General features: G+C 38.9%; 1 protein-coding gene across 1 annotated transcript; it reads right to left on the bottom strand.

Moving 5' to 3' along the window:
* Positions 1–291: 291 nt before the first annotated feature.
* ZNF383 (zinc finger protein 383) lies at positions 292–18,440 on the bottom strand. The gene is made up of 5 exons (XM_082367390.1): positions 18,008–18,440; positions 17,119–17,186; positions 7,169–7,295; positions 6,765–6,860; positions 292–1,921 (listed from the first exon to the last, which is right to left on the bottom strand). Exons 2-5 carry the CDS (start codon positions 17,143–17,145, stop codon positions 726–728), a joined length of 1,446 nt encoding a protein of 481 aa, XP_082223516.1. The 5' UTR covers positions 17,146–17,186; positions 18,008–18,440; the 3' UTR covers positions 292–725.
* Positions 18,441–19,358: the final 918 nt, after the last annotated feature.

The following is a 19,358-nucleotide window of genomic DNA, read 5'->3' as shown; positions in this document are numbered from 1 at the left end:
CATTAAGTACATCAATAAAGATAAAAATCCATATTTACTGAAATGGCAATCATATTTTGTAGCATTATAAAAGCCAACACATGTGTACCAGGTGAAGGTGCAACATGTGTACCATGACTACATTTTCTTTAAAAACAAAGTCTGGTAGGATTTGCTCTACCAACTTGAGAGTCATCATCTATAGTTGGTATGATTACAATTAATCTTGGTTTTTTTAAATTCTAGTTTTCTTATATCCTGTTTTATAATAAAAAAAATATAAATTTGTGAAATGAAACAAAAAGACTAACAGTGACTTCAAAAAAAGGTTATATTGTAATTAATTCTACAAGGAATTACAAAATACAAGGTCACACAATTTAAACAGTGTGATGTTGGTATAAGTACAAATATATATATCAGAGAAGAAAGCATAGCGTTGAGACTCAAGCGAATATAAACAGGAATATAATCTATCTCCAAGAAGGTAGAACAAAATAATAGTAAAGGAAAAAATTTTTGAACTGCCATTAGTACAACATGGGGTGGGGGAAGTAAGGGAGAGGGACAGGCAAATGTCAATTTAGAATCCAAATTCATAACTTAGAGTAAAATATATTTGGATTAAAAAGAAATATAAAATAAAATTAAGAAACAAAAAATAGTGAAAGAGGGTAACTATCACACATGAATTTTTGTTGTTGTTGTTTAAAATATCAAGAAGGTGACAAGAACTTTGGTTTTTATTATTCATCAGTATGAATTCCCTGATGACGAATGAGATCTGAGCCACTACTAAACGCCTTTCCACATTCCTTACAGTTATAGGGCTTTTCACCAGTATGAATTCTGAGGTGTCGAGTAAGGTTTGAGCATTTATTAAAGGCCTTTCCACACTCATTACATTCATATGGTTTTTCATCTGTATGAATTCTCTGATGTTGAAAAAGCTGTGAGTTCTGAGTAAAGGCCTTCCCACATTCAAGACATTCAAAAGGTTTCTCACCAGCATGAATTCTCTGATGTTGACGAAGTTGTGAGCTCTGAGTAAAAGCCTTCCCACATTCCTTACAATCATAGGGTTTCTCCCCAGTGTGAATTCTCTGATGATTAGTAAGTGCTGAGCCACTACTAAAGGCTTTGCCACATTCTTTGCACTCATAGGGTTTCTCACCTGTATGAATTCTCTGATGCTGTACAAGCTTTGAGCTCTGAGTAAAAGCTTTGCCACATTCCTTACATTCATAGGGTTTCTCACCTGTATGAATTCTCACATGTTGAAAAAGTTGTGAGCTCTTAGTAAAGGCTTTCCCACATACTTTACATTCATACGGTTTTTCACCAGTGTGAATTCTCTGATGGTCAATAAGATTTGAGCAATAACTAAAGGCCTTCCCACATTCCTTACATTCATAGGGTTTCTTACCGGTATGAATTCTCTGATGTTGAGAAAGGTATGAGCTACAGCTGAAGGCCTTTCCACATTCTTTACATTCAAAGGGTTTTTCACCGGTATGAATTTTCAGATGTCGAGTAACATGTGAGCCACAACTAAAGAATTTCCCACACTCCTTACATTCATAAGATTTTTCACCAATATGAATCCTCTGATGTTGAAGAAATTGTGAATTCTGACTAAAGACCTTTCCACATTTCTTACATTCATATGGTTTCTCTTCACTGTTAATTATTTGATGTAGAGTAAAGAATGTCTGTTGAATAGATGTGGGCATGTATTCATGAGTGAATATTTCTTGGTTGAAATGCCCATTTTGATATCCCACTTGTCTTTCAAAGTGGTTTCTATATTCCAAAACATCTCTAAAACTGGAGTATTCAAGGCCATGCTTTGTAAGTCCCATCATCTCCCTCTGGCATGATTCTATTTCATAAACTTCCTTCTTTAGCGATAATAACTTGGTTTCACACATTGATTCCAGATCTGAAAGAAAATAAAATGGTAAATATTCTTCCCCCACCTCATTTGTAAAAAGTTACACTTTTATAATAGAAATGGAAAAATTAAAGTGAAAATAATATCTGGTAGTGAATGACATAGAGTTCTCAAGTATATTTGTTTAATCTGAAAAATGGACAAGAAATGCACAAAATTAAGGAGCTATAATGCAGAAAGCAGCGGGAGGAGACTATGGAAATAGGAAACCACAATGATCTCAAGTACTGATGTGGATCAGAATCATCTGGAAAAGTTGATAAATATACAATGCTTGGGCATATTAAAAGATGACTAGTTATATATGCATCTATATAAGCTTGTATGTATGTGTATGTAAGAAACAGAGTACATCATCATACTATATATATTACAAAAAGTGGACAATTTGTTACCTCCATTAAAGGTCTACTGAGAGGAATAAATGCATATAGGGGGAGATTCTTGGGCTCTGTGGTATAATAAAGTATAAATTTGATCTTTGTCCCCAGTCCCTAACACAGAGCTTCAAAAACCCTTTGAATTTCCTGAGTGATAGCAGTGTTTTCATTATGCTAATGAGGTGACTCATGGTGGACCCCTAGATAGTTTTAGGATGGGGAATGGTCACTAGAAAGACCCAGCATATGATTAGAGGGTTGGGACTTTCAGCTGCTTGACCTCTGGGGTGGAGAGAGAGGCTAGAGATTGAGTGGCCAATGCCTTAATCAATCATACCAATGTAATTAAGCCCTAATAAAAACTCTGGACACCAAAGCTCAGTGGAGATTTCTGGTTGGTGAACACACTGAGGCGCTTCACCAAGAGGGTGACATACTTTGACTTCACAGGGAGAGGGTATGGAACCTCTGCCTCCAGAAGCCTACCCTAACTCATCTGATATGTATCCTTTACAGTAAAACTGCAATTTTAAGTATAGAGCTTTCCTAAGTTCTGTGAGTCATTCTAGCAAAGCCTGCAGGGGCCCTGGAAATCCCGAATTTATAGCCAGTTGGTCAGAAGTGTGGGTGGTCTGAGGAACCCCTGAGACTTGCAGCTGGTGTCAGAAGTGAGGGCAGTCTTGTGTAAGACTGGCTGTTAACCTGTGGGGTCTAAGCTAACTCTGGGTAATTAGTGTCAGAATTAAACTGCAGTACACCCAGTTGGGGATAAAACAGAATAGGGTGCATAATAAAGGGCATACCGGATGCAATTTAAAAGCGATTACAGAGGGTCAGCCAGATGGGGGAACAGCCTAAGATAAGTCAATGAACTGATTTGATGTGAGTGGCAGATAGGGAAGACTCAGAGCATGCTATGTGCTGGGGATTCAGTGAAAATACTGTTTGCCTTGGAATTCTGTGATGCTGATCTCGGGACAAGGGAGAGACTTGCTCATGTACCACTGCAGTGACTGTGAGGGGAGACTGCTGAAGTTTAAGGCAGACAGAGAGAAAAAAGACACAGTGCAACAGCAAAGGAAACAATAAACAAAATGAAAAGACAACCTATGGAATGGGTGAAAATATTTGCAAATGATGCCACCAACAAGGGCTTAATTTCCAAAATATACAAATAGCTCATACAGCTCAATATCAAAAAATCAACCCAATCGGGACTTCCCTGGTTGTCCAGTGGCTAAGACTCTGTGCTCCCAATGCAGGGGGCCCAAGTTCGATCCCTGGTCAGGGAACTAGATCCCACATGCTGCAAGTAAGCGTTCTCATGCAGCAATGAAGATCCCACATGCTGCAACTAAGACCCTGTGCAACCAAATAAATAAATTAATTAAAAAAAAAAATCAACCCAATCAAAAAATGGGCAGAAGATCTAAATAGACATTTCTCCAAAGAAGACATTCAGGGGACTTCCCTGGTGGCTCAGTGGTTAAGAATCCGCCTGCCAGTGCAGGGGACACGGGTTCGATTCCTGGTCCAGGAAGATCCCACATGCTGTGGAGCAACTAAGCCTGTGCTCCACAACTACTGAGCCTGTGCTCTAGAGCTTGCGAGCCACAAATACTAAGCTTGTGTGCCACAACTACTGAAGCCCGCACACCCTAGAGTCCACATGCCACAACTACTGAGCCCATTAGCTGCAACTACTGAAGCCCACATGCCCTAGGGCCCACGTGCTGCAACAAACTGAGCCCGCGTGCTACAACTACTGAAGCCGTGCACCTAGAGCTCTTGCTCTGCAACAAGAGAAGCCACCACAATGAGAAGCCTGTGCACCTCAATGAAGAGTAGCCCCCCACTCGCCATAACTAGAGAGAAAGCCCATACACAGCAATGAAGACCCAACGCAGCCAAAAAAAAACAAAGAAGACATTCAGATGGCCAACAGGCACATGAAAAGATGCTCAACATCGCTAATCATCAGGGAAATGCAAATCAAAACCACAATAACATATCACCTCACAACTGTCAGAATGGCCATCATCCAAAAGTCTACAAATAATAAATACTAGAGAGGGTGTGGAGAAAGGGAACCCTTATACACTATTGGTGGGAATGTAAATTGGTACAGCCACTATGGAGAATAGTATGGTGGTTCCTTAAAAAACTAAAAATAGAGTTACCATATGATCCAGCAATCCCACTCCAGACATATATCCAGAAAAGATGAAAACTATAATTTGAAAAGATATATGCACCCAATGCTCATAACAGCACTATTTACAATAGCCAAGACATAGAAGCAACCTAAATGTCCATTGACATATGAATGGATAAAGAAGATGTGGTATATATATATATATATATATATATATATATATATATATACACACACACATATACATACACACACAATGGAATATTACTCAGCCATAAAAAAGAATGAAACAATGCCATTTGCAGCAACATGGATGGACCTAGAGATTATCATACTAAGTGAAGTAAGTTAGACAAATACTGTATGATATCACTTATACGTGGAATCTAAAAAAATGATACAAATGAACTTATTTACAAAACAGAAACAGACTCACAGACCTAGAAAACAAACTTATGGTTACCAAAGAGGAAATGTTGGGGGAGGGAATAAATTAGAAGTTTAGGATTAGCAGATACAAACTACTATACATAAAATAAACAACAAGGTCCTACTGTATAACACAGGGAACTATATTCAATATCTTACAATAAACTATAATGAAAAAGAATCTGAAAAAATATATATATGTATAACTGAATCACTTTGCTGTATACCAGAAACTAACACAACATTGTAAATCAACTATACTTCAATTAAAAAAAAAGAACAATATAAGGGAAAAATAATTCTCAGGAGTTTCATACAAGGATTGTAAAAAATAATAAGACACAGTGCAAGATACTACCATGGAAAGATGACAGGAGTCAGAAGCAGATTGATGAGAGCTGAGTCCCAACACTGAGAGTTACTTACTACAGGTTCCTAGGCAATTATTTAACCTTTCTAGTCCCCATTTCACCTGTAAAAGGGAGATAATCCTTAATTCATGATTACTAAGAGCGTAAGGAAAAGTGTAAGTGAATGTCTTTGAGTAAAGTGTTCAGTATTTGATAACTATTATTATAAAGGAATTTCTTACCCAAAATGGAGATTTTAGGCAAATTAAACAGTGTGAAGATGTCAAAATGGAGCCTATTAGAACATCTCAAGCCAGAAACAGGGAATTCATTTCAGCATGTTCTTTTTCCTCCTACCTCCATAGGATCTTTCAGCAACTTTCATCTAGTTAAGCTCTTCAGTAGCTTTTCTATCTCCACTGCGAATACCCTATTCCAAACCAGAATCATCTGTTACTCAGACCACTCAAGTAGCCTCCTAACCCAGATCCCCACCAAGTTCTCACAGTCTTTAACCTCTTCAGGCACCAAAATGACATTTGGCCTGGCCTTCCGCTGCTCAAAATCCAAACGCCTCATAACCACTGGCAAAGGCTGAATAATGTGGTTCCTACTTGTCTCTCCAATCTTGACTCACACTCCGCTTGTGCTTGCTCTTGGGCCCCAACAACGCTGGCTTTCTTTCAGTTCTTCAAACACACCAAGTTTTCCCCTCCTAGAAGGGTCTTCACAGGGGTTCTTCCCACTGCCTGGAGTTTTCTTCTTTATTAACACATTAAAGAGTAAGACCTAGCAGTGAGCCTAATAACTATAGTAATTCTGAAATAGTGATGAGCATAAATGGTATTTCAATATGTCTACAGCAACAATAAAATCATATGAAAATATCTGTGATTTCCATTCATGTCAAAGTCACAGGAACTACTAACACTACTACGGTTTGTTGCATATACCATAACAGGAAGAAATGCTAAATTTCAATTAGAGGATACTAAATATAAAGATGCATTTTTTTCTTTTCATCCAAGTTCATGAACTCCCTCAATTCTATCCAAAGGAATCCAAATCATTGGCCAGCAGCTATAACGAAGACTAGTACTTGGAGGGGAGGGGCAGTGCAGATACATGCAGACATGCGCCCACGCGCGCGCACACACACATATATTATTTTGGGAGTGGTAACAGAAAACATTTAGATGAGTCGAAGAGGAAGAAAAGCTAGCAAGGAACTGAATCTAAAATATGGGTAAAAGAGTTTTCTTTGTGGGGGATGTGAAGGGCACCTTCTACTTGAAATTAAGAGGGGGAGTGGAGAAGAGTAGTCGACAGAGCTGTAAGTGAGGGAAGGAATGAAACAGGTCATTTGTAAACTTGTGCTAAAAAGACTTAGTTTTTCCCACAGGCCTATGGTTTTGATGGGAGCTTCCAAGATAACATCTCAAAGGTGCTGTTTCTTCACTGATCAACTGAGTTATTGCCTGTAGTGCCCTGCTTCTGTCCAATCATTTCTCACTCACCTGAACACAGGCCTCTTGTCAGCTCTCTGCCAATCATCCAGGGCTCTTTCCCCTGTTCCAATAAGGAGATAACTTGAGGCTTAGGAATGTAAAGTCCTGCTCACAAGAAAAGATATGGAACATGGTTATGCTGTGGGTAAATCAGATCCAGAAGTAAGATCCAGTCCCTTGATGATCAAGGAAGAGATGCCACTACAGGAACAGTCAAACAAAGAAGATGAAGCTCAGCCACAGCCAACTGGAGCTGCCCATTTCCCACTCTTCCTTTTCATTTCAGTTCATACCATTTACTTGGGAACAGGGAGCAGAAATTCAGCTGGTAGCTCGAAAAGCAGCTGAGAAATTCACTGTGGAAGAAACAGACATTCCAGAGAACTCAAAATTACTGGGATAGATGCCCTTACCCACTGACACCAGATTGCTATAGTTCTCCAACATCACATCTCTGTACAAGTCCCTCTGAACAGGGTCCAGGAATTCCCACTCCTCTTGAGAGAAGTCTATAGACACATCACTGAACATCACTGATCCCTGAAACAAGAGACACATGTATTATTTGTGTAACAAAAAGAAATATTTCAGAGACTACTGTGCTCATATTTGGGAGTAAAGCAAAGAGCAATTATATTGGTGTCACTAAGAACCAGAATCTTTAGATCCTAGAAATAGGTGCAAGAGTTGTCAGTTTATTTTGTATTAAAAAAAAAATTCCTCACTCAGTCCATAGAAAAGGCTTAGAAACAATAATTAACCCAGTAGCGATGAGCATCCCTAGTGTCTAGATTGTGGTCTCTAAGTATCGTATTCAAATAAAAGTAACCAAAGTTGGGAAGGAGACAATTTCAGAATTGAGTCAAATGCACAGGATGAGTCTGAACATTCTGTTGTATCAGAAAACAAGAGAGCTATCAAAAACTACTAGAATCATGTTAAAAGGACTCAGGAGCCTACTTGAAAAGCTTCCCATTGGCCAAAGATGGCATAATTTGAGGATCAAATGTAATGGACTGATCAGATCAAAAATGTTTAAATCCATGAGCTCATAATAATATTGAACAAAAAATTACTAGCCATCTTTGTAGGATTCTAAGAAACCAAGTCATTATTTTATGTCTTTTCTTTTTTTTTTTTAATTTTTTAAATTAATTAATTAATTAATTTATTTATTTATTTATTTATTTATTTATGGCTGTGTTGGGTCTTCGTTTCTGTGCGAGGGCTTTCTCCAGTTGCGGCAAGCGGGGGCCACTCTTCCATCGCGGCGCGCGGGCCTCTTCACTATCGCGGCCTCTCGTTGCGGAGCACAGGCTCCAGACGCGCAGGCTCAGTAGTTGTGGCTCACGGGCTTAGTTGCTCCGCGGCATGTGGGATCTTCCCAGACCAGGGCTCGAACCTGTGTCCCCTGCGTTGGCAGGCAGATTCTTAACCACTGCGCCACCAGGGAAGCCCCTAACTCATTATTTTAAAAACTGGTAAATAAGGGGTAAGACTCAAACATTCTTTCCCATACAAACTGTCCTTTAGGGTAACCAAACAGTTGATGAGACATTTTACTTTACAGATAGTACTCTACCTAATCTATGAAGAAGGAATGACAGAATTTAGATATCATTTTGCAACCTCTAATGAATTAATAAATCTAGACAATAATCATCACTGGTGGCTAACATTACAAAAGGAAAGAGAACCAGAAATAATATGCCCCCTAATGGAATCACACATCACCACCTAGGAAACATTCCTGACAAAAAAATCCCAACTGAATCTGATCACATTTCTAGACCTAACTACTGACTCTCAGGAAACACTTAAATGATACCAGAGAGAAGAAATCAGCAAAATCCAAACAGTGGACAAATGAATCTGTTTTTCTTTCCCAACAACAACAACAAAAACTGCACAGAAAGAAAAGAGGTGGAAGGGGTACCTACAAAGTAAGAGACTGGAGAGACATATCAACCAATTGCAGTGCACAGTCCTTCTCTGGATTCTAATTCAAATAAATGATTAAAAAAGTAGACAGTTATGAAAATTTGAACACTGACTGGATATTGATACTAACAAATGATTTTTAACTTTTTCAGATGCAATAATGGCATAATGATTGTTTTTCTAAAAAAATAAACCTTATCCTTGAGAGATACATACCAATTTGAATTTGCTTCAAAATAATCCTATGTGTGGGAGTGAGGTTAAGGGAGTGTGCATGGAAGAAACAGGTAGAGGTATGGATGAAACAAGATTGACTGTGAGTTGATAATAATTGAAACTTAATGGTGAGCATATGGTAGTTCACAAGACTACTCTACTTTTCTGTGTCTGGAATTTATTATAACAAAGTTTTCTAAAGAAGGTTCTTCTGAGACCTCTGATCTCAACAATTTATGAAGTGGCTGAACTCACTATAATCATCCATCATCCTTATCCTTATTTCTGAGATAAAGAAAATTGGTGATTCATTTGGAAATTCCTCATGACTCACACTTCCTGTTCAAACTTAAATTGGACTTCTTCATGGATACCCTAAAAGAGTCACAGAGATCTGCCTGTATCAGCTACCAACCCAACAATCCTCCAAGCCCCATAAACCAGGAGACCTTGCAACACTCTAACATTTGGAGCTACCAATACCACCTCCCATCCTATTTTACTGGAGAATACTGATCTGTAGAGATAATCTTGGCTTTTCCATGTTTGTCTCAGTTAAGCAACTCATACCTCCACCTCGTCAAATCACTGCCCAGACAGGACAAGTTTATTCTACAAATCTACTCTTGTTTCCTTTAAGAAAATGCATTTCTTCTCCATCATAGTCCCTGGGAGAGGGCTGAGAAAAGAGATGCTCAATTATTTACTGAATGAAAATATTAAAACTGAGTCAAAAGAAGAGGAGCACTTAGGAATGATAATAGGATTATCTGACTAGAATGACAGAAAATAGGGACCAGGACCTGACGGAACCCTCATAGCCAGAAATGTCAGGAAAAAGAAAGCAAATGCTCACATGCCCTTTAAAATAAAAAAAAATTTTTTTTTTCTTAGAATGAACTGAATGTCAGGAAGGTAAGAAAGAGCATCAACTAACTCACCTGGGCCATGGCTTTCAGTATTACAGGAGATGATCACTCCTCCTTGGGGCTGTTCTCCTGGAAAAGGATAGTGTTCTGAGAAGGCAGGCCTGGGGAAGCAAAGAAATGCTCTAGAAACAACACTGGCTTTACAGCTTTCAGACTCTCCAGGCAAAACTACCTCTACTTCCCTTGGTCTTAGGATATGACTCTAGTGAGTGGGAGTATGGAATAAATCCCCCTCCTATCTCAGCTCCAGAAACCCCAGGCTTTAGCTGCAGTAAGATGGATCCTGGCTAGTCGATCCAAAGAAACACAGACTCACATTGCCTCTCCTTCACCCAAGCAACCCAGGTTCCTGCCTCAGCCAGTGATTCAGGCAAGACCTTGTCCCATCTCAGTGCTGTTGTTGCTCTGAACCCAAGACAGCGCTGCTATGACCTGCCCTGAGCAGATCCCTCCTCTGCAGCCCTCAGGTCCCCAAGCCAGACTCACCTAAATGGTGCTTTTAGCCAGGAACACAGTTCAATCTAATGAGAAGGACTAAAGACTTCCCTAATCAAGTCTCATTTCCCAAGCCTGAGAAAGTCAAATTCCCCCTACCACACCCCTGCACCCATACCCACACTGAGGCACTCCTCAACCTTATGTTCTAGCTCTGATTTGTTAAAAAACAAAACAAACAAACAAAAAATTTTGCTTATGTGTTTTACCCACACAAAACAGTCAAAATGTCAACTTTTCTAGCTCTGGGGTAAGATCTTTCTTACCTATACACACTTATATAAATTTCTCTTTTTTAATTTTAATGCTTTCATTTGTTACATTTAAATCTTTAATCAATTATTATTTTATTTTGGTATAAAATTATTTGGTAAAAAATAATGGAATAAGATTATCAATTATAATTTTATTTTAGTGTAAGAAATGAGTTAAGAATCCTACTTCATCTTCCCCCAGAGAGGGCTACCCTGGTGTACCTAAAACACATGCGAATAATATTTCATAAGATTTAAAATGCACCATTATTTTATATGCCACTAAGAAAGAAAGAAACTATTTAAGACATAACCTGATTTCAGGTATGTTGAAATGAGAAAAAAAAGTGAGCCTTAGAATAGATGACTATGGAATATATTTTCTCTACTGATTTAAATGCTACCCTTATCATAGATGATACATGTTTGGATTTATTTGTGATTCTATTTTGATTCAGTGATCTCTTTATTATTTTGCCAGTACCACATTCTCTATATAATTTAAAAATATGTTTTAATGTCTTAATAAAAGCCCCCTCCACTACATACCAATTAGAATGGCCAAAATCCAGAACACTGATAACACCAAATGCTGGCCAGGATGTGGAGCAACCGGAACTCTCATTCATTGCTGGTGGGAATGCAAAATGGTACAGCCACTTTGGAAGACAGTTTGGCAGCTTCTTACAAAATCAAACATACTCTTACCACATGGAATTGAGAATACCTAGTGGGATGGAGAAAAAGTTTGGGAAAAGGAAACAGAAGCAATCATCAAAGCTATCTCACTGCAAACTCCTAGCTCAAGGAGTAAGAAGGTTATACTTTTTCTTTAAAGTTTATGGTATTGATTAGTTCAGTGAAATGGACACTGTTTATTATCTAACACTGACTGAAAACCTTATCCATGGGCAAGAAACCAAATGGCTCACAGAGAAGCTTGATAGTAGAAGTTATGGGAAAGAACAAAGCAATTGTTTTCTAGTTGTTTCCTATGGAGTACTGCTTTTCTAATAGATTTAGGAAAAAAAATGTTAAATAATACTGTTGATAGTGCCTTCTCCCTGATTTTACTATGAAGGCTTCTAGTATTTCACTATTAGGCATTAGGTTAGTTTTTTGTTTTAACTTTTTAATACAGAAATTTCCAAACATACATAAAAGTATAATTTAAATAGTATAAAAAAACCTTCCATGTACCCACTAACTGGCTTCAACAATTATAAAGTCACAGACAATATTGTTTTATCTAGATTCTAATCCACTAATTTTTATTGAGATGTACCTCACACACCATGTAAGTTACTCATTTAAAGTATATAATTCAATGTTTTTTAGTATATCACCACAATCCAATTTTAGAACATTTTCATCTCCCCTAAAAGGAACCCCATTAAGAGTCAATCCCAGGACTTCCCTGGTGGCGCAGTAGTTAAGAATTCACCTGCCAATGCAGAGGACATGGGTTCGATCCCTGGTCCAGGAAGATCCCACATGCCACGGAGCAACTGAGCCCGCGAGCCACAACTACTGAGCCCACGTGTCACAATTACTGAAGCCCGTGCACCTAGAGCCCATGCTCCACAACAAGAGAAGACACTGCAATGAGAAGCCTGCACACAGCAACGAAGAGTAGCCCCCACTTGCTGCAACTAGAGAAAGCCTGTGTGCAGCAAAAAAGGCCTAATGCAGCCAAAAATAAATAAATAAAATAAATTTATATATTAAAAAAAAGAGTCAATCCCCATTTCCCTTCCTCCCCCAGCCCTAAGCAACCACTAATCTACTTTCTGCCTCTATGGACTTGCCTATTCTAGACATTTCATATAAATGGAATCATACAATATATGGCCCTTTATGACTAGATTCTCTCACTTAGCAAGTTTTCAAGGTATATCTGTGTTGTAGCGTGTATCAGAACATCATTCCTTTCTATTGGCAAATAATATTCCACTGTGTAGATAGATCACATTTTGTTTATCCATTCATCATTTGATAGGAATTTGAATTGTTTCCATTTTTTGGTTACTGTGAATGGCTATGAACATTCATGTACAAGTTTTCATGTGAACGTTTTCAATTCTTTTGGGTATATATCTAGAAGTAGAACTGCTGGGTCATATGGTAACTCTAACTTTTTTAAGAACTACCAAAGTCTTTTCTAAAGTGTTTGCACTATTTTACATCCCACCAGCAATGTCTCCAAATCCTCACCAACACTTCTTATTGTCTGTCTTTTTTATCACAGCCATCCTAGTAGGTATGAAGTGGTATCTCATTGTGATTTTGATTTACATTTTCCTTATGACTAATAATGTTGAGTAAAGTTAGTTTTTAAGAACCCAATTGTTTAGAATGCTTTTCTAACGTAATTTCCATTGCAGTTCATTACTTTCCCAAGGGCATTCCACTCATGGTGGAACAGATAATAACTCTATTTCCTAGTAAGGAAAAGAAACTGATGGTGGCATAAACATTCTGAGCGGCTAATGGGAAAGGGGAATCAGCATATCTTTGCATGGTTTGGGCAAGGAGAATGGATTGGGGAAGAAATTAAGACAGAAAGGGCTTAGGGCCAACAAAACTGGAGAGACTGATGCTCATCGATTTTCTCTTGAGTAAACTCTAACTTTTTCATCTGCACCACCCAAATTATTTTAATTCAGACTAAGTCTGCTCAAAACACCAAGTGCTTATCTTGCAAAAACACTACCTGTATTCTAACTTTCCAACTCTTACACCTGCTCATTTTTAGGTTAATAGAGTCATAAAGAAAGTTAATAGCCTTATGAAGTCATAGGATCACCACTGGAGTATTCAATCATTGTATAATGAAGCTAATATTTAATAGCTTCAGGTACTTGTCAGGCCCACAGTCCTTTTCCTGAGGAAGGAGGCACCCACCTGAGTGTAAAATTTCTTTTGTCTTGTTTTATCATTTAAAAAAAAAGCATTTTTTGCTTGTTATTCCATAATATATGTTTATTGTAGAAATGTCTCAAATTTAATTGCCTCCTCAATTAATTTCTACTCCCTTGCCCCCAGTCATCTATCAAAGTATGAGAAAATTTTGAGTGTTGAAAAAAAATCACTTAACATAAGAAAATTAGAGAAAAATAATGTGAACGCAAAACCTTAAAAACAAAACTTTTGAGCTCTTGCATCACTTAAAGTAGCCCAACAGTGGCAGCACTGTTGCCCAACAAACTCTCAGGTATAAGAGAGATCTCCTGTTTTTGGTCTTTTATTCATTTCCAAGAGGAAAAGTGAAAACGAGAAAAAAAAAAAAGAAAGAAAGAAAAGAGGGTTCCTAGATAATAGCTGACTGCATGTTGTAGAACAGAAAAAAAATTTTGGGGGGGGGGGGTTAGATCTGGAACCTTCTGCTGTTGTCAGAAGGTAAGGCTATTTTCAGAAGTATCAGGTGTTGTGCTAAAAGGACGCCTTTTAAGAGTCTCCTAAAAGGGTCTCTCATTGGCCAAGTAATGAAAATTTATGCAATAACATACTATGATACTTCTCCTGCCACTCCTCCTTGTACGATGATGGAGTCTATGACAACTATCAGTTAATTGATACATTGGAAAATGTTGTTAAATCCATAATAACATGTGAGAGAAAAACTGTTATAAAGTCCACAAAAGAAGAAGGTGAATAAAAATAGGATTTTTTAAAAAACTATTTATAATTAGTGAGTGATTACATTTGTGGTTTTTTTTATCATCCTATTGTTTATATTTCTGTAAAAGGTGCTTGTCTGAAAAGTATAAATGTAGCATATTTCGAGAAAGCCAGTTAGCTCCAGAAAAAGGAAAAACTGTACCAATATCAGGAAGGACCCATCATACCTGCGGCCTCACACAATAACCCAAGATAGAAAAGGTATTCCACAGTTAGTGAGCACCAGTGGACACACACAAAACCAAATAGAAATGGGGTAAAATAAAATAATAAATAAGCTGAACGTCCCAAATGAGAGCTCACTGCATACTCAATCCATTATCACCTAGGAAATGAACATTTTATTAACAATATTAAACCTTTAATAATTATGTAGTGATATTAATTAGGAAGATTTAAGTTTTTAAAAAAAACACCACTAGGACTTCCCTGGTGGCGCAGCGGTTAAGAATCCGCCTGCCAATGCAGGGGGCACGGGTTTGAGCCCTGGCCTGGGAAGATGCCACACGCCGCGGATCAACTAAGCCTGTGCGCTAACAACTACTGAGGCTGCGCTCTAGAGCCCGCCAGCCACAACTACTGAGCCCACGGGCCACAACTACTGAAGCCCGTGCACCTAGAGCCCGTGGTCCGCAACAAGAAAAGCCACTGCAATGAGAGGCCCGCACACTGCAGCAAAGAGTAGCCCCCGCTCGCCACAACTAGAGAAAAGCCCGTGTGCAGCAACGAAGAGCCAATGCAGCCAAAATAAATAAATAAATAATAATTTTTAAAAAAGAAACTGAGTTACAAAATTAAAAGTCTATACTAAAAACAGAAATCAACATGTCTGATGAAGTTGAAAAGGTACTCAGCTTAATGATCACCAGCTCAGGTTCTAATGCTCTTATACTTTACAACCTAATCCCAGGTACTGACCAAAAACTGGGAGCTCAGCTTTAAATCTATCCTATAGTGTTTTTTTTTCCTTATATCTAATTTGGTAATTTGTGTCTTATCTCCCCTTTTTTCTTTACGTTTTTATAGAAGTTTATCAATTTTTATTGATTCCCCAAAATAAACTTTTGGAGTTAATTTCTCAATTATATATTTACTTTATATTTCAATATACATAAATTTATATTGAGCTCTTATTCTTATTATTTCCTTTTTTTTTGCTTTGTTTGGGTTTAATTTAGTATTAAGTTTTATTTCCTTAACTTCTTGAGATGAAAACATACATCATTAATTTTTCAACATTCTTCTTTCCTAGCGTATGCATTTACAGCTATATATTTTCTTCAGGTTTAGCTTTAGCAACACCCCACATTTTGATGTTTTATTTTCATTATCTTTCAGTTCAAAATATTTTCAATTTCCATTGCAATTTCTTCTTTGATTCACCAGTTATTTATAAATACAATTGCTTAAATCCCAAACATTGGGATATTTCTAAATATCATTCTGTTATTGACTTCTGCTGAATTCCACTGTGGTCAGAAAACATACAGTATTATTTCAATCCTTTGAAAGTTATTGAGATTCCTTTTATGGTCCAGCACATGATAAATTTGGATAAATGTCTCATATGCATCTGAAAAGGATATATAATGTAGTTGTAAGGTACACTGTTCTACATATATCATTTAAGTCAAGTTTGTCAATCACACTGCCCGAATATTATATAGCTTTACTCAGTTTCTATTGATTGTTCTATCAGCTATTGAAACAAGTGCTAAAAATCCCCCACTATGATTGTGATTTGTCTACTACGTCTTTTATTTCTCTCAAATATACTTGAAGTCATTTTATGAAAGTCTATGTAGTTAGAACTGTAATATCCCACTAGTAGTCTAACCTTTTTATTATGAACTATTGTTCTTTATCTCTAGTAAAGCTTCTTGTCCCACAGTCTAATTCCCATACAATGAGAGTGAGTCAGGAGTGTAAATTGATACAACTATTTAGGAAAACTGTCAGTATATATTAAAGCTGAATATTTGCATAACCTATGCCACAGGAATTTCACTCCTAGGGATATATCCAACAGAAATGCATTCATATGTGCACCAAAAGACATGTACAAGAATGTTCATAGCAGCCTTGCTCATAATAGGCCCAATCTGAAAACAGCTTAAATACCAATAGATAATGGAAAGGATAAATAAATTGTGGTATGCTCATACAATGGAATTTTAAGCAACAACAATAATAAATGACCTATACTACATGAAGCAACGTGGATGAGTCTCACATATTCATACTACATAATATTATTAAATAGTACATTCATATTACATGTAAAATGTAATGATGAATAAAAAGAAGTCAAGCACAAAAGAATGGATACTGTGTGATTCTACTTATATAAAATTCAAGAACAGGTAAAATTAATCTATGGCTATAGAAAACAGAATAATTGTTATCTTCGGGAGAGGTGGTTAGTGAGTGGATGGAACAAGAATCGGGCTTCTGGAATGCTGGTAATGTTCTACTTCCTGATCTGATTTGAGGTCTGGTTAAACGAATATGCTCATTTTCTAAAATTCATCAAGTCATATACTTTCATTTCTGTACTTTTTAGAATGTATGTTATACTTTTAAAACCACGTGATATATCAGAAGATTCATCAAAAATTAAAATACCACGTGACCAAGTATTAGAATACAGGATGACTATGCTTATAATCTGCCGGTAAGAATTTAACTGGTACAACCATATTGAAAATCAGTCCGGCATTATCTAGGAAATTTGAAAATACACACGTATCTTATGGTCCAGCAATTCCATTGGTATGTTTATACCCTAGGAAAGCGTGCATATGTGCACCAGGGTACTTATAAAGCAAAAAGGAAACCCCAGCGCACCTTGTATTTGGCTTGGTCAACAGCCATTCCTCCTTCTCCTCTGGGGACCTCTCTGAGATAAAGCAGAGCTGAGGAAGGAGAAAGGAATCATGAAATGCCAGGGCTTTCTTGTGGCTCAGACTGATCAGATCAGAGGTTACTCTGGACCCACACCTGCCACCCATGGAGAGGAAGGATGGAGAGAGGTCAGAGGAGTCTAGGCTGTCCTGAGCATTCCTGGTTTCAGAAGGGGAAAAGTCTGCTGCCCACGACCAAAATCTGTCCTGACCTAACATAGCAACAACTGGGACATACACACTGTTAGCCTGGCACAATTACATGCACCCTCCAACCGCACACTCAGTGCCACAAAAAGTTACACGATCACACTCACACATCCTCACACAGTCAGACATCAGTACACTTAGTACTGCTAACATTCATAAAACCACAACCACACGCAGCCCTCAGATAACACAGCCATAGTAACATAATCACAGATTCTCAGCACTCCCCACCGCCCCAACACACACAATGACACAAAGTTGTATGGACACACATAATCTCAGTCCCACTACGGAGGCACAGTCACACCGACACACACAGAGCCGCACACTTTCACAGTCACACACCAAACGAGGATATCCACAGTCACACCTGCACACAGAGCTCCGCGCGCATGGTCAGTCACAGTGACACACCCACCACAGGGATATACAATCACACGCGCACACAGCGCGCACAGTTACATAGGGTCACAATCGCACGCATGGAATTCCACACTTCACCCTCCCCCAGTCTTATCAAATCATACAGGACCGAGACTCCGGACCCGCCTGGACCGTCCCTTCGGACCCCCAGGGGTGCACCTCCGGAACCTAGTCGAGCCCCCAGGACCTAGGCTGCTCACCTTCACTTCCCCTTCCCCGGAGGCCTAGGGTCCCGCAGGCCAGTGAAGGGTCAGCCCTATACCCGCCAGGGTGTCTGGGAAATGTAGTCCGGAGCCAGATCCGCTCGGACAAGATGTCTCCCGACCCTCGGATTTTCTGCACAGCCTGGGCCAAGCCACACTTCTCCCCTCTCGGAATTGCTGCCAGGAGGCTGGAGATCCAGATACAGTCCCCACACCCCGGAGACAAGCTTCCTCCTAGGGCCGGGCCAATCTCAGGGAGCCATAAATTCCCTGAGAAATAGAATAATGTCGCTGGATTCGCGCCGGAAGTTGATTGGAGCCGCAAGAGCTTCTGGGAAATGTAGTCTAGAGCTGGAATGGGTGAGGCGCCCGCCCACGTAGAAGATTGTCTTGGTTGGCTGCTTGCGCAGAGCTTGCCGCAGTGAAGGACAGAGTGGCGGCCAGGACTCTTCTAAGAGTTGTAGCTCACTCTGAGAATATTCCGGACTGACTAAGACGTCATTTTTGCCTTCCTCCGTGGATTACCGTGGTGTGGGACCTATGCTGATCGGGGAGCGGTAACCTAGGGGTCTCAGACCCGAACCAGGGAAACTGAAGGAGAGTAATCAGACAGCCTGGAATGGGGCTGATGGGGACGGGTTATCAGGAGCGTCCAGCAGTGTGTTTGCTGGGGATGGTAGTGTTGACTCTGATGATGGCCCCACTGTGTAAGGCCATAGGTGAAATTGGATGAGTTACCTCATTTTCTTCACCTGGAAAACAGTGATACTTCAGGGTGCATGTTCTGGTACCATCAGTTTTATTTGCCTTTTGGAGAAGCAAACCAATTCGTCTGACACAGTTTCAAACTTGTGTTTTATAAATCATATCTCTGTTCCTTGTATGGCTGTGGATCCCACACCCTTCCATGCCTTAGGGATCTTGTTTTCATGGGTACAATTTGTCTTCCAAGAAAACGCAGAAGGCTGCAAATAAGAAAAGAGTTTATTTGTTGGGGTGTTAGGAATTGCATTTCAGGAGACAGATTTGGGTAAAACCGAAAGAGTGTTCCAGAAGAGAAAGAGTCAGGGGCTTATGAAGGCAAACCCCACAAAGTTATTAAAGTTGTCTGTAAGGAATTATGATTAACTCTGACTGCAGGAAAGGAAATATTTGTCCTTAAGGGATAGGCTGTCACTGAGTTATTTTAGGGGAAGTGTCTTCCAAGCATCTTGAGTTTCTGGAAGTTGAGATTCCATCTGGGCTGAGGCATGCATGTCATACTTCCTCCATGGCCTCCCAGCTACATTTTAGAGAGCTCTCTTCGTAATACCGACTCCACTTTGATTTTCCTTTCACAAATTTCTAC

The sequence above is a fragment of the Balaenoptera borealis genome (assembly GCF_965194805.1).
Source record: "Balaenoptera borealis genome assembly, chromosome: 19".
NCBI lineage: Eukaryota > Metazoa > Chordata > Mammalia > Artiodactyla > Balaenopteridae > Balaenoptera > Balaenoptera borealis.
Note: the sequence above shows the minus strand (reverse complement) of the source record. Positions and strands in the feature narration are given on the sequence as shown.